The sequence below is a fragment of the Stegostoma tigrinum genome, chromosome 22, assembly GCF_030684315.1.
Source record: "Stegostoma tigrinum isolate sSteTig4 chromosome 22, sSteTig4.hap1, whole genome shotgun sequence".
Taxonomy (NCBI): domain Eukaryota; kingdom Metazoa; phylum Chordata; class Chondrichthyes; order Orectolobiformes; family Stegostomatidae; genus Stegostoma; species Stegostoma tigrinum.
Genome location: NC_081375.1, coordinates 22,836,142 through 22,850,524, shown reverse-complemented (window position 1 = coordinate 22,850,524; position 14,383 = coordinate 22,836,142). Strand labels below are relative to the sequence as shown.

At 41.5% G+C, this 14,383-nt stretch overlaps 1 protein-coding gene across 1 annotated transcript in view; it reads right to left on the bottom strand.

Moving 5' to 3' along the window:
* LOC125463742 (platelet-derived growth factor subunit A-like) overlaps positions 1 to 10,483 on the bottom strand; it is a 91,268-nt gene extending 80,785 nt beyond the window's left edge. Inside the window, exon 1 of the mRNA XM_048555377.2 lies at positions 10,272 to 10,483. Within this exon, the coding sequence (XP_048411334.1) occupies positions 10,272 to 10,364 (93 nt within the window). The 5' untranslated portion in view covers positions 10,365 to 10,483. The remainder of the gene's footprint in view (positions 1 to 10,271) is intronic.
* Positions 10,484 to 14,383: the final 3,900 nt, after the last annotated feature.

Sequence of the window (14,383 nt, the reverse complement as noted above, 5' to 3'; positions counted from 1 at the left end):
ATAGCCTTTGAGTTTTCCTTCTTAAATTGATGCCTAAGTCCTCATATTGAATATGTGAAATCTTTTTGTTCTGTCTACATTGTTGGTTTTTCATGAAGTCATGCACGTTATATTGTAATAATGGATCAGATGCCACCAAGATATTTTTAAATTGTTATTACTTCATGGGATTTAGTTGAGACTGGAAAAGTCAATATTTGTTGCCCATTCCTAAATCCTCTTGAACTGCATGGCTTGCGAGGGCTTTTTTCAGAAGGCCATTAATAACGGACCATATTACTATGGGAATGGTGTCATGTATCATCCAGAGCAAATAGGGATGGCAAATATCTTTCCCAAAAGATCATTAGTGAATCAGACAAGCTTTTACAATGATGATAGCTTCGTACTCACCATTACTGAAACTAGCTTGATGTTCCAGATTGACTGATTAAATTTAAAAATTCAATATAAGGCAATCAAGTTGCATTCTAGTATTACAAAAACCACGTAAGTATTCTGGAATATGATCTGAACTCTCCTGACTCCATAATTCCCACTGCCTTATAGTTTAAAAAAAAACTTATGAATACACATATTTACATTTCAAATTCCCATGTATACATTAAGGTACAATGCAGAAGCCATGACCTTACTGGATGTAATTTATAGGCCACCAAATAGTGGGAAGGAGCAAATTACAAAAAAGAATTGCAAGAATCTCCTTCAACTTGCATGATATAAACAGTAATGGTGTGTTGGATGAGCAGGAGCTTGAAGTTCTGTTTACCAAAGAGGTTAGTGAGCAAACTTTGAGTTAAATCACAGGCCTCCTGTGGGAGAGGGTAGGATGTCAAGCAGGCAACCTGGGCAGTGGGTGGTTAGGGGTTTGATTGGGGAGTGGAAGCTGAGAGAGCCTGGAATGTATTGGGATCAAGCTGGGGTCAGATCACTTTTGTGATTCCCTCAAGGTTAAAAATCAGAATACATTCCCTAGACTCCCAGTTGTGGCGGTTGTTGATTTAGCAACAGGCCCATCAAATTTTATCTTAATACAGAGACCCAGGAAATGTGTAGGACAGCACGTGGCTCAGGGGTTAGCACTGCTGCCTCGCAGCGTCAGGGACCTGGGTTTGAAACCATCCTCAGGTGACTGTCTATGTGGAGCTTGCACATTCTCCCCGCATTTGTGCAGGTTTCTTCCAGTAGCACTGGTTTCCTCCCACAGTCCAAAGATTTTCAGGTTGGGTGGATGACCCATGGGAAATTCAGGGTTACAAGGATCAGATGGGGATTGGATGAGGTGCTCTTCAGAGGGTCAGTGTGGACTCGATGGGCCAAAGGGCCTGCTTCCTCACTGTGGGGATTTCATAGCTCTATGAAATAAAAACAGTGATATTCGAGGATTTCAATGATATTAATATAGACTGGGCAAGCAACAGAACAAAGGACTGAGGGTAGAAGGAAATATTACTGGATCCAGCGAAGTGGGCAAATTAAATATGCTTCAGTGGGATGTACTTGATGATCATAATATTAGGTTTGAAACAGTTATTTGGAAAAGGACGAAAGAACCAAGTGTAAAAATATTTATTTGGTGGAGTCCTAACTTCAAGGAGCTGAAAAGTGATCTTGCCTAGGTAGACTGGAATTAAAATTGGTGAGCAAATGAGCAATGGGAGGCTTTCAAAGAGGATATGTTCAGTTAGAAAATGAAATCATTTGCATGAAGGAGAAAGGAAATACATTATAGACTAGAGTTTTCCTTATGATGAAAGATATAATGGTTAAATGGCATGTGCAATGCTCATAAAACAGCAGAGAACCAAAATGAATATAAATAGGATAGGAAAAAAAGGAACAAGGACAAAGGAGATATCTTTCTGGAGACAGATGGTTTAGTTACTATATGAATACTTGGCATCTTCCTTCATAATAGAAATGGATGTTGCCAATCTAAGCATACCAGGAAAGCAGTATTGATATTAAATGGAATGCAAACAGATCACAAGTAATTACTTAAAAGAAAGATCAGCAGCCCTCAAATTAGAAAAGTCATCTGCTCTGAGTGGGATTCATTCAAAGCTCCTGAGAGAAGCAAGAAAAAAATTGCAGAGACATTGGCATGCAATACTGCAGGAAACTGAATAATACTATATTTAAAGTACATACGAAAAAGGGAGAAAAGGTGCAGATTGAATTGATAGAATGAAAAGGAGAACAAAATATTTTCATGTACTTGCAATGAGCACTAACCACCCCAGAACATTTTTCTGCATATTTACTACAGTAACCACATTAATAAAGGAAAGCTTAAAGGTAATCTGCTTTGAGATAATCCAGATGAAATCTACTGTTCTACAGCATAGAATTTGTTATCTGCATAGCAACCATAGGGATCTTATGTGAATTCTGTCATTTGCTGGCACATATTCACACGTCCTGTGTGGGAGTAGGTTTAAGAGCATGTGTTGTGATGGTCCTAAGCAACAAGAACATTAGCTGCAGGCATGAGCAATACAAATGATCAGAAGTGAATGTACTTGATTCTGTATTTCAGAAAGAAAATACCAGAAATTCTGCCCTAGTGTCATCAAGGGCTGCACTGGAATCAAAAGCACAATTGTCAATCAGAAATAGATTGCAAGCTGTTTTTAAAACAATCTTTACCTCAATTTTACAATCTTTATCACAACTAGGCTAGCACTGAAAGAGTCAGTCGATAATAAGTTGATTCTTCTTTGATGGATTCATCTCTCTTATGAAAAAGTGAGTAATAACACTTTTGTTTACAAGCCCTGGACAACTGAAAAGGAAAGTATACAATTGCCAGAGTGATAGAAACGTAGAGATGTACAGCATGGAAACAAACCCATTGGTCCAACCTGTCCATGCCAACCAGATATCCTAAAACAATCTAGTTCCATTTGCCAGCATTTAGCCCATTTCTCTCTAAACCTTCCTATTCATATACTCATCCAGCCACCTTTTAAATGTTGTAATTGTACCTGCCTCCAGTACTTCCTCTGGCAGCTCATTCCATGCATGCACCATAAGGGTCACCACTCAGCCTCTTACGCTTCAGGGAAAATAGTCCCAGCCTATTCAGCTTCTCCCTACAGCTCAAACCCTCCAACCGTGGCAACCTTTGTAAATCTTGTCTCAACACTTCCAAGTTTAACAAATCTTTCTTAGAACAGAGAAACTATAATTGCACCCAGTATGCCAATAGTGGCTTAACCAATGTCCTGTACAGTTGCAACATGGCCTCCCAACGCCTATTCTCAATACACTGACCAATAAAGGCAAGTGTACCAAAAGCCTTCTTCACTACCCTGTCTACCTGTGACTCCACTTTCAAGAAACTGAGTTCAAGGAGCTCATTGGGGTGACTAGCCATAACATCCCAATAGAAAGTAAAATAGATTTTCTACTTTGTTCCCATAAACTCATTGGTCTGGGAACTAGAAAATGTAGGCACCTCACATGTGCAATGCAGTTTAATGTGAATCTGGACATTGTAAAACAATTTCAAAAGTGAACTGTGATTTGGCAGGTCAGGCACTGGACTGTGTGCAGAAAAGTTCCAACATAAAGCTTTCCTTTCAATAAAATTTATTCCGGTTTGTGGTGAAACCATGGCTAGTTACCCCAATGAGTTCCTTGAACTCAGTTCCTTGATGGTAATTACTGTAAACTTGTGCAATTTAGTTATTAAATATGGAACAATTCCATCCATTTAAGATGTTTCCCTGCATCACTGAACACAACAGTGGCAATAATTACCATCTCCGAGCTTCTTCACTAATCCATCAAGCAGATGTTCAAACATTGGTTTTACCACAAACCCAAATGAATTTCATTTGAAAGGAAAAATTTATGTTGGGACTTGGCTGCACACAGTCCAGTGCCTGACCTGCTAAATCACAGTTCAGTTTTGAAATTGTAAAACAATGTCCAGATTCATATTGCACTGCAATGCACATGAGGTGCCTACATTTTCTAATTCCCAGACCAGTGATTTTATCAGAACTAAGCAGAAAATCTATTTTACTTTCTATTGGAATTTTATGGCTAGTAACCCCAATGAGTTCTTTGAACTCAGTTCCTTGATAATAATTACTGTAAACTTGTGCAATTTAGTTGTTAAATGTGGAACAATTCCATCCATTTAAAAAGTTTCCCTGTATCACTGAACACTGAACACAACAGTGGCAGTACCACCGAATAAAAAGGTCATGGAGGTTTGGTGATAGAGATAATGGGAACTGCAGATGCTGGAAAATTCCAAGATAATAAAATGTGAGGCTGGATGAACACAGCAGGCCAAGCAGCATCTCAGGAGCACAAAAGCTGACGTTTCGGGCCTGGACCCTTCATCAGAGAGGGGGATGGGGAGAGGGAACTGGAATAAATAGGGAGAGAGGGGGAGGCGGACCGAAGATGGAGAGTAAAGAAGATAGGTGGAGAGAGTATAGGTGGGGAGGTAGGGAGGGGATAGGTCAGTCCAGGGAAGACGGACAGGTCAAGGAGGTGGGATGAGGTTAGTAGGTAGATGGGGGTGCGGCTTGGGGTGGGAGGAAGGGATGGGTGAGAGGAAGAACCGGTTAGGGAGGCAGAGACAGGTTGGACTGGTTTTGGGATGCAGTGGGTGGGGGGTAAGAGCTGGGCTGGTTGTGTGGTGCAGTGGGGGGAGGGGACGAACTGGGCTGGTTTAGGGATGCAGTTGGGGAAGGGGAGATTTTGAAACTGGTGAAGTCCACATTGATACCATTAGGCTGCAGGGTTCCCAGGCGGAATATGAATTGCTGTTCCTGCAACCTTCGGGTGGCATCATTGTGGCACTGCGGGAGGCCTATGATGGACATGTCATCTAAAGAATGGGAGGGGGAGTGGAAATGGTTTGCGACTGGGAGGTGCAGTTGTTTGTTGCGAACTGAGCGGAGGTGTTCTGCAAAGCGGTCTCCAAGCCTCCGCTTGGTTTCCCCAATGTAGAGGAAGCCACACCGGGTGCAGTGGATGCAGTATACCACATTGGCAGATGTGCAGGTGAGCCTCTGCTTAATGTGGAATGTCATCTTGGGGCCTGGGATAGGGGTGAGGGAGGAGGTGTGGGGGCAAGTGTAGCATTTCCTGCGGTTGCAGGGGAGGGTGCCGGGTGTGGTGCGAACAAGGGAGTCACGGAGAGAGTGGTCTCTCCGGAAAGCAGACAGGGGTGGGGATGGAAAAATGTCTTGGGTGGTGGGGTCGGATTGTAAATGGCGGAAGTGTCGGAGGATGATGCGTTGTATCCGGAGGTTGGTAGGGTGGTGTGTGAGAACGAGGGGGATCCTCTTTTGGCGGTTGTGGCGGGGGCGGGGTGTGAGGGATGTGTTGCGGGAAATGCGGGAGACGCGGTCAAGGGCGTTCTCGATCACTGTGGGGGGAAAGTTGCGGTCCTTGAAGAACTTGGACATCTGGGATGTGCGGGAGTGAAATGTCTTATCGTGGGAGCAGATGCGGCGGAGGCGGAGGAATTGGGAATAGGGGATGGAATTTTTGCAGGAATGTGGGTGGGAGGAGGTGTATTCCCACAGCTACCTAGAATACACCTCCTCCCACCCACCCTCCTGCAAAAATTCCATCCCCTATTCCCAATTCCTCCGCCTCCGCCGCATCTGCTCCCACGATAAGACATTCCACTCCCGCACATCCCAGATATCCAAGTTCTTCAAGGACCGCAACGTTCCCCCCACAGTGATCGAGTACGCCCTTGACCGCGTCTCCCGCATTTCCCGCAGCACATCCCTCACACCCCGCCCCCACCACAACCGCCCAAAGTGGATCCCCCTCGTTCTCACACACCACCCTACCAACCTCCGGATACAACGCATCATCCTCTGACACTTCCGCCATTTACAATCCGACCCCACCACCCAAGACATTTTTCCATCCCCACCCCTGTCTGCTTTCCGGAGAGACCACTCTCTCCGTGACTCCCTTGTTCGCTCCACACTGCCCTCCAACCCCACCACACCCGACACCTTCCCCTGCAACCGCAGGAAATGCTACACTTGCCCCCACACCTCCTCCCTCACCCCAAGATGACATTCCACATTAAGCAGAGGCTCACCTGCACATCTGCCAATGTGGTATACTGCATCCACTGTACCCGGTGTGGCTTTCTCTACATTGGGGAAACCAAGCGGAGGCTTGGAGACCGCTTTGCAGAACACCTCCGCTCAGTTCGCAACAAACAACTGCACCTCCCAGTCGCAAACCATTTCCACTCCCCCTCCCATTCTTTAGATGACATGTCCATCATGGGCCTCCCGCAGTGCCACAATGATGCCACCCGAAGGTTGCAGGAACAGCAATTCATAGTCCGCCTGGGAACCCTGCAGCCTAATGGTATCAATGTGGACTTCACCAGTTTCAAAATATCCCCTTCCCCAACTGCATCCCTAAACCAGCCCAGTTCATCCCCTCCCCCCACTGCACCACACAACCAGCCCAGCTCTTACCCCCCACCCACTGCATCCCAAAACCAGTCCAACCTGTCTCTGCCTCTCTAACCTGTTCTTCCTCTCACCCATCCCTTCCTCCCACCCCAAGCCGCACCCCCATCTACCTACTAACCTCATCCCACCTCCTTGACCTGTCCGTCTTCCCTGGACTGAACCATCCCCTCCCTACCTCCCCACCTACACTCTCTCCACCTATCTTCTTTACTCTCCATCTTCGGTCCGCTTCCCCCTCTCTCCCTATTTATTCCAGTTCCCTCTCCCCATCCCCCTCTCTGATGAAGGGTCCAGGCCCGAAACGTCAGCTTTTGTGCTCCTGAGATGCTGCTTGGCCTGCTGTGTTCATCCAGCCTCACATTTTATTATCTTGGAGGTTTGGTGGTTGCTAAGACTGCCATAATAATTTTGACTAAACCCATGTAATACCTTCATATGGAACATCACCTAGCAAGAGGTCTACTTTGCCCATGTTGAATGGGATTTAAGAATCTTTGACATTTTTACAACAAAGATAATTAAACAACTTAAGAAAAGTTTATTAAATGAGAGCACCCAATAGGATTGATAGGTGGAAGTGTAATTTACTTTAAATACATATATAGATTCCTAATGTTTTTAATACTGTTAGTTTAACTTCTGTTTTGAAAACTGGAGTAGATATATATTTACCGCTTTATATTTTCTATTCCATCTGATCAATTTTTTAGGCTGTGTAGACTTGTGGTTCAGAATGGGTTGTTAATAATGTGAGAGGTATAACAAAGAGACAGGTAATAGACTTTAGGTTTCGTCCAGCTATGTTAAACTTCTGAACAAGTTTTGCCTCTATGTTCAATTAAGCAGTTTTCTGATAGCTTATGCAGGTGGTGGAGGTCTCAAACCTACATCCTGAAAGATATTTTTGAAGAGAAATCAAACATTTAACAAAAAAAACTAATCTCCAAGATGTATTACTTGTGGTCCTCCATACTGACCTGTGATGAATAATGTCCTGCTGAACATTTCTTTTTGCACTTAAAAATGAATTATTTTATTTAATTAAATGACTGTACCAGCAAATTGGGAAGTTAGCATGTTAATTGGAATTAAATAGCAATGTAAGGGTGGCCTTTCAAAGATGAACTTTCAAGTGTCCTGGAAACCTCCCAAACATTCTTGTACTGCAGTGGTATTGCCCCTATCTCTGCACTAGGATGCTTGGGTAAAGGTCCCACCTGCTCCAGAGGTGTGTAATAATATGTATGTACAGGTTGATCAGCAAATATTCCAGAGTAATTCGAACAAACTTTCTTGCTTTTGCTTCCATGGCATATTAAAACAATTTTCCCCTTTGGACAGGTTCCTTTGAGTATTTAGAAATGAACTGAAGTTATTAAATTAGATTTTACACTTCAAATAAAGATGAGGCATTTAGTCAAATGAAGCAGCAACTTTGAGCAACCACATATGCACAGCAGATGTACAAATTGGGATGATACTTTCCACGATACCCTGCTCCTCCAAATATCGCGTGATCACACAATAATTGAATAGCTCAGAACTGGAATAAGTAGAATGATACAACATTGCTGCATTTCCCTGTTTGGTGCCCACCTCACACACCAAAAAAATTTCGGGGATATCTAGTCCAATCAAAGTACATTTTAATAGCACGGTAAGTTTTGATTACTGGAGGACAACTTCCCTAGCACAAAAAAAACTTAACATGTAATTTCATTCCTTTGAATTTTAAAAAGTTAAACATCTTGAAAAAAGCTTGCCTTTTACTCTCTCAGTACAGCTTTACTTTTCTTTACTTTCCTTTCTATACTTGACTTGGCATTGAAGTCTTTTCAAAAAAACAGTCTGTAGAGCACTTTTTATGACCATGAGATGTCTCAAAGTGCTTTGCAGCCGATGAAGTTCTTCTAAAACATAGCCACTGTTGTAATGTAGGAAATGTGGCCTGCAACATACACACAGCAACATCCCACAAACAACAATGTAATTTTCTTTTTGTCCAATGTCAATCAGAAAGAAATATTTGCCAGGCCACTGGGAATAACTCCTTATCTCTGCTTTGAATAAGGCCGTAGGAACTTTTATATCCGCTTGAGAATCCAGAAGGAGTGTTGGTTTGGTGTCCAAATGAAGAGATAGTAATCCTCACCGCATCGTAATATCACAGTACTGCAGTTAAGAGTCAACCCAGATTTTTGTGCTCAAGTCCTCGAGTTGGATTTGAATCTGGAGCCTTGTGACTCTAAGGGGAGTGTGTTACACACCAAGCTACAGCTGATAATCTAACTGAAATATCTTAGTTCAGAATCAGCACTCATTTACAATCCTTCAGTCATTGGTTAAAAAATTACATGCTTGGGTTCTCTGAATGCACAAGCCCAAAATACTCTGTGGCAGACACAGGCCTTTTTGGCTCCATTATTTACAGCAAGTTCCAGTGCAAAACCCAGTGGAAATCTATGATCAAGTGACGGGCACAGTTGCTTCTCCACAAAGAAAATTCTGGCCTACTGATGTCTTAGCATCTACAGTCAACAGACAAGAAACAGAGTTGTGATCAGAAATAGATCTGTTGCCAATTTCTTTTGTTTGAGTGTGGCATCTCACCTCCATTTGATATAAAGGTTCCACCCTAATCCATTCACTACTAACTGAAACATGAATGTTAACAGACTATTACTTGAATATCATTGTCCCACATCCTAACACCATTCTACTTTGCCTCAGAGCCATCAAATGCTGACCATCAATCCAGCTTCCCAGAGCAACATTGTGTCATTACAAAATCATTCCTCACAGTGCTGCATTGTTACTCCAGTATATATTATCCATTGTACAGCAGCTGAATGCATCACACTTTTCTGTATATCTGTGATCAGTGTCAGTACTAACAGCTTTCATTAGATGTTGGTTACGTTTTCTTAATCTGAATTATCATTTACAGTATTGTGCCAACATATAAACAAGCAAATTGTATTCACCACCTCTTTACCCTAAGGATGCAATAGAAGTTCAAAGCACAATAAACTAAACATTTTTATTCTTTTTTGAAAATATATTTTCATACCTTTCAGATTCTTCTGTTGGAACATGAATACCACGTTCTATACCCATGAACTTAGATTACAAAAGTGACTGCACATCAATAAAATTTCATTGGCTGTAAAGCATTAGGAAGTACTGAGATGTTGAAATGTGCTATATACAGCTGCAACTCTTTGTTTCGCTTTGTGTTGTATTGTACCAATTCCACCACTTGCTCGTAATTGTTCTTCACTAAAGGCCTACTCATCCAAGCAATGAAATAAACTTTAGTGCTGAATCTCCGGCCAAAAGTGGAATCAGAAGCTGAGGTAGATACCCAACATCAAATGATCTTGGGATCATACTCACTCTCAGTCTCATGAGTTGGCCAAATGCTGACCCTGAACAATCCCAGCACCATGTGGATAGCTGCAGTCAATCCTAGCCCTCTATTATTTAATAAGAGTTAGACAAATTGAATAGCACAGATCACAAATGAAGTGCTGTGTTCTGTGTAATATATGCAAACAGACTAGAAAATCACAAATAACGACATCTGCACACAACTTAACTGACTATAATTTGCACAAATCAAGACATTGTGAACTATCCGCTTTTACTGGCATTGAATATACTACAAATGCAACTATATTTAAGACTTGTGCAACAATTAGCAGTACGCTTTACAAACCAAGAGTTAGTGCTGAGACATGCAAAAAATCCAAGGCATTACACACTGTTAGATCTCAAAACAGTATTTATTACCTCAGAGATGACAGTCCAGAAACAGAAGAGAGATAAGAAAACAAGAAGCTGAGATTTCATGTTGCTTTCAGTTGTTTTCTGCAAAAGATCCATTTACTGCGACTATGTGGTGAAGAACTGAATTATAGCCTAGATAATTACAGGTATTTAGTCCTTTTTTCTGGGCAGCCCAGCAATGTTTGTAAATGAGATCCTTACATACTGCTCCCGCACTAAACCCACGCCCACAAAATCCTGGTGGAATTCATTAGTGAAAACTTCCCCTTTTAACTCCTCGGCTACCAACTTGCATTGTTCGATATAGCATAGTATCTACATGGTTGCCTTTTTAAAAACAAATTTACTTTTACTTGTACATATAAAACTTAGACAAAAATCAGAATTTCTAAAATCAACACACACTTGTCTAACCTGAGTTTTAGTATCTTTAAAATGTCATTGGAAACCTACAGTTTTTGAAATTATTTAACAGAGAATTTTTATGGCTGTCTCAATGGCACAGTGGATGAAGTCATCATACAATTATTACTGAGTGATCCAAATCAGTATTCTGCAGCCACTGCAATTCCATAACCAATCTTGGCATCTCTTGGTTGAGTGAGGAATTCCCATTCTTATATGCTACCTCATTGTAATCCAGGGATGACCATTTGCTCCAACTGAGGTAGGGTCAGTGAGCGACGTCGGGGGGAACCTAATTGGGAAAGCACGCCAGAACATCCACACCCTTTCTCCTGACCAGGGGCAAGTTGCTTACTAGTATCTATGTTGTGACATAAAAATGATTGCCAAAGGACTTGGAATTGTACTCCAGTCAACATCTTCAGAAAAGGCATTGAAAAGGACCAAAGAATTCTGAAGGCAAGGCAAAACCACTTTCTGGGAAGCTTGACAAGACTTAATATCATACTATCTATGCAATTTTTTCCCAATAAAATTCATACTAACAAAATAATTAATTTAATTACTGATATCAAAGTAGCTAAAATAAAACCTACTGCTGATCTTTATCATTTTTCCCCACTTCTGGCATTAGATGTAGTTCAGAAGTGATGTATAATAAGTATCAAGGATGGGTACTTACACTTATGCTGTAACAGCAAAGTAAACTGAATAAACGTAAGGGAGTAAGTACAAAGTGAAATGAAATGGGCACAAAATTGCTCCCATTAGTAAAATAGTTAGCAACCAATGGATGTGAATTTAAGGTAATTGGGAATAAGAATCCGAGAGGAGATGAAGAGAATTTTGTTTGTTTACCCAATGGGTTATGATGATCCAGAACACGCAGCTTGAAAATATTGTCTAAACACATTCAATAGTAACGTTGAACAGGGAATCTGATATACTTCAAAAGAAACATTTGCAGAGGTATGGGGAAACAGTGTGCTGTAAATAAATACAAAATGTTACCGGGGAGGGAATGCCAGGATTTTGACCCAACAACACTGAAGAATCAGCGATATATTTCCAAGTCAAGACTGTCAGTGACTTGGACAGGAACTTGTAAGTAGTGATATGCTCATGTATCTTCTACCCTTGCTCTTCTCAATGGAAGTGATTGTGGGTTTGGAAAGAGCTATCTAAGGATTTTTGGTGAATTTCTGCAGTGCACTTTGAAGATGGTACATACTGCAGCTACTGACTATTGGTGGTAGATTAACTGAAAGTTCATGAATGTGGTACCAATCAAGCAGGCTGTTTGTCTTGGATGATGTCAAGCTTCTTGAGTATTGTTTGAACTACGGCCATTAAGCAAGTGAAAAGTATTCCATCATGTGCCTGATTTGTGCCTTGTAGATGGAGGACACGTTTTAGGGAGTCAAGAGGTGAGTTACTTGCTGCAGGATTCCTAACCTCGGACCTGCCTTTGTAGCCACCATATGTGACTGTTTGGTCCAGGTCAGTTCTCCTCAATGGCAACTCCCAGTTATTAGTTCATTCAAATGTTGAGATTGGTTTAGGATATGTATGTATGATAGCATCAAAAATCCAGAAGCAACTGCTGAACCCAGAGTAGTGAGAATGTGGAATATGCTGTCACTGGGGCTGAGTTGAAGTAAATAATGTAGATACAGGGAGGTCCCACTACTTGAAGGACAAATGTTTAGAAAAATCTGATGAACAGTAAAATAACAGGAGAAAGAAGGGTTTATTTCCCATAAGACTCAACAATTTTTAAGTCCAGACAAATTCCGTAAGTCTTCTTTGTCGCAACAATCAAGAAGTTTTACACCAGTATTTGTTCACTTCATAAATGGTACACAAATCAAGCAGCTTTTAAACAATTCTAAACAGTTTTAAACTATTTCCTTTTAATTCTTACTTTAGAAAAGTGACTTCATTTCAGACTTTTTTGTCTGTAGGCCTAAGGGTCCAGGCTTTCCAAGCGAGTTCAGGAGTTGTCTATCCTTTAAAGTGTCCAGTGTTGGTTTTGCTTCCACGCAGCCTAGCAGCGTAAATCTCTGAATAGCATAGCACACTGTCATTTACAAGCCGTGGCACTTTGTCTGAGCAGTCTGGTAGGTGATTATGACACCTAAGAATGTTCAAGACCTTATCAACGTGCCTGAAAACACCTTGCAGGCAGCTTATTGTCAGGCTCTTTTTATGTTCTAGCAGTGCGATGACATTATCAAAATTTTCTTCTGAATGCTTGCATTTCCACCAGGTCCTCATTAGAAGGTCCTCAGCAGGACTTATGTAACTGTGAGATTTCATCCTCTCCAGCTTCCTCAGAACCCGTATGACATGCCAGTTTCACCACTTGTTACAAATGGTGATTGGTTTGAATCCAGAAAATTTGTTCACTGCAACTGGGAAAGACTTCTTCTACACACTGACCACAATTTTTTCCCCCCCATGCAGCAATGATGTTAACAAGATTGATGATTTTCAATTGTTTCCATACCTCTTGGACATTTGGCATCCCTTGACTAATAGGAGGACTCTAGATTTAGAGTCATGTTTGTCAATTCAGTCTTGATGGATCAAAGAACCTCGTCTGAATCATACAATACAAAAATGTATGTTCTTGAGAGTCTAGAAATTCTTAGAAATTGGAGACTTTAAATGGTGCAACGATGGCCTGGTCGGCCATTCAAGGAGGTGGAAGCACAACACTGCCATTTGGACAGAGGTTCATATTCTAAATCACAAGTGCTGTTATTATTTAAAATAAAAAAAACCTCAAATCTCTAATTTTCTTGGGCTCAATAATTTTTCATCTCATGCAGAAAGTAGTCCATGAATCAAACACAGAAAAATCTGTCTCATTATCCACACTTTAATGCATGGAATTCTAGGTAACAGGGAGATAAGACATGACAAATTTTCATTGCAAGATAATAAAATGTGAGGCTGGATGAACACAGCAGGCCAAGCAGCATCTCAGGAGCACAAAAGCTGACGTTTCGGGCCTAGACCCTTCATCAGAGATGGGTTGTCATTCTGTTAAATGAGCAAAGGGTTCAGTTTCTTGTTGCCTTTGCCTTGCCGCCTAGCAAATCAGCAAGGCAGTCTTTCAAAACCTCAAAGTCAGGGCCACTCCACTCATTGACAAAGATGTAGGTTCTGGGCAGCATTCATTTCCAATGCAGATCCATCTCATTTGCATTGAAGATTTGGCAACAGTTGTAGCCCCTGTCCCCTGCATCATCTCTCGGAATTTTTCAGCTGCACTGGTGTCAGCATTCACAAGTTCCCCTTGCATACACACATTCTTAAAGCTATACCTTGCCTGGAAACAATAAAACCAGCCGTGGCATGTATCAGAAGATTTTTGTTTCTCATTGGGGTTTATAGTAGAGCACGCACTTGTCATTTTAACATTTCCATAAAGGCTGATAACCTTCTGCTAGACAAGGGCAATGCTAATTGTGGCATGTTTTTCTCTTGATGACTGATAAGCCTACATTCAATGATCCCTATTGTTTTGTTGCCGTGTTATCTTTTGCATTGAATGCCATGTAGCATGTCTTCTCGCTGATCTTGTCACTCTTTTCTAGGGTGGAACAAATGATTGGTGGCTACAATCCAAGATGGTGAGCAAAGTGGACAGCAAGATCACCACTTTTACTTTGCATATCTAATTTCACAGCGGATCACATTTT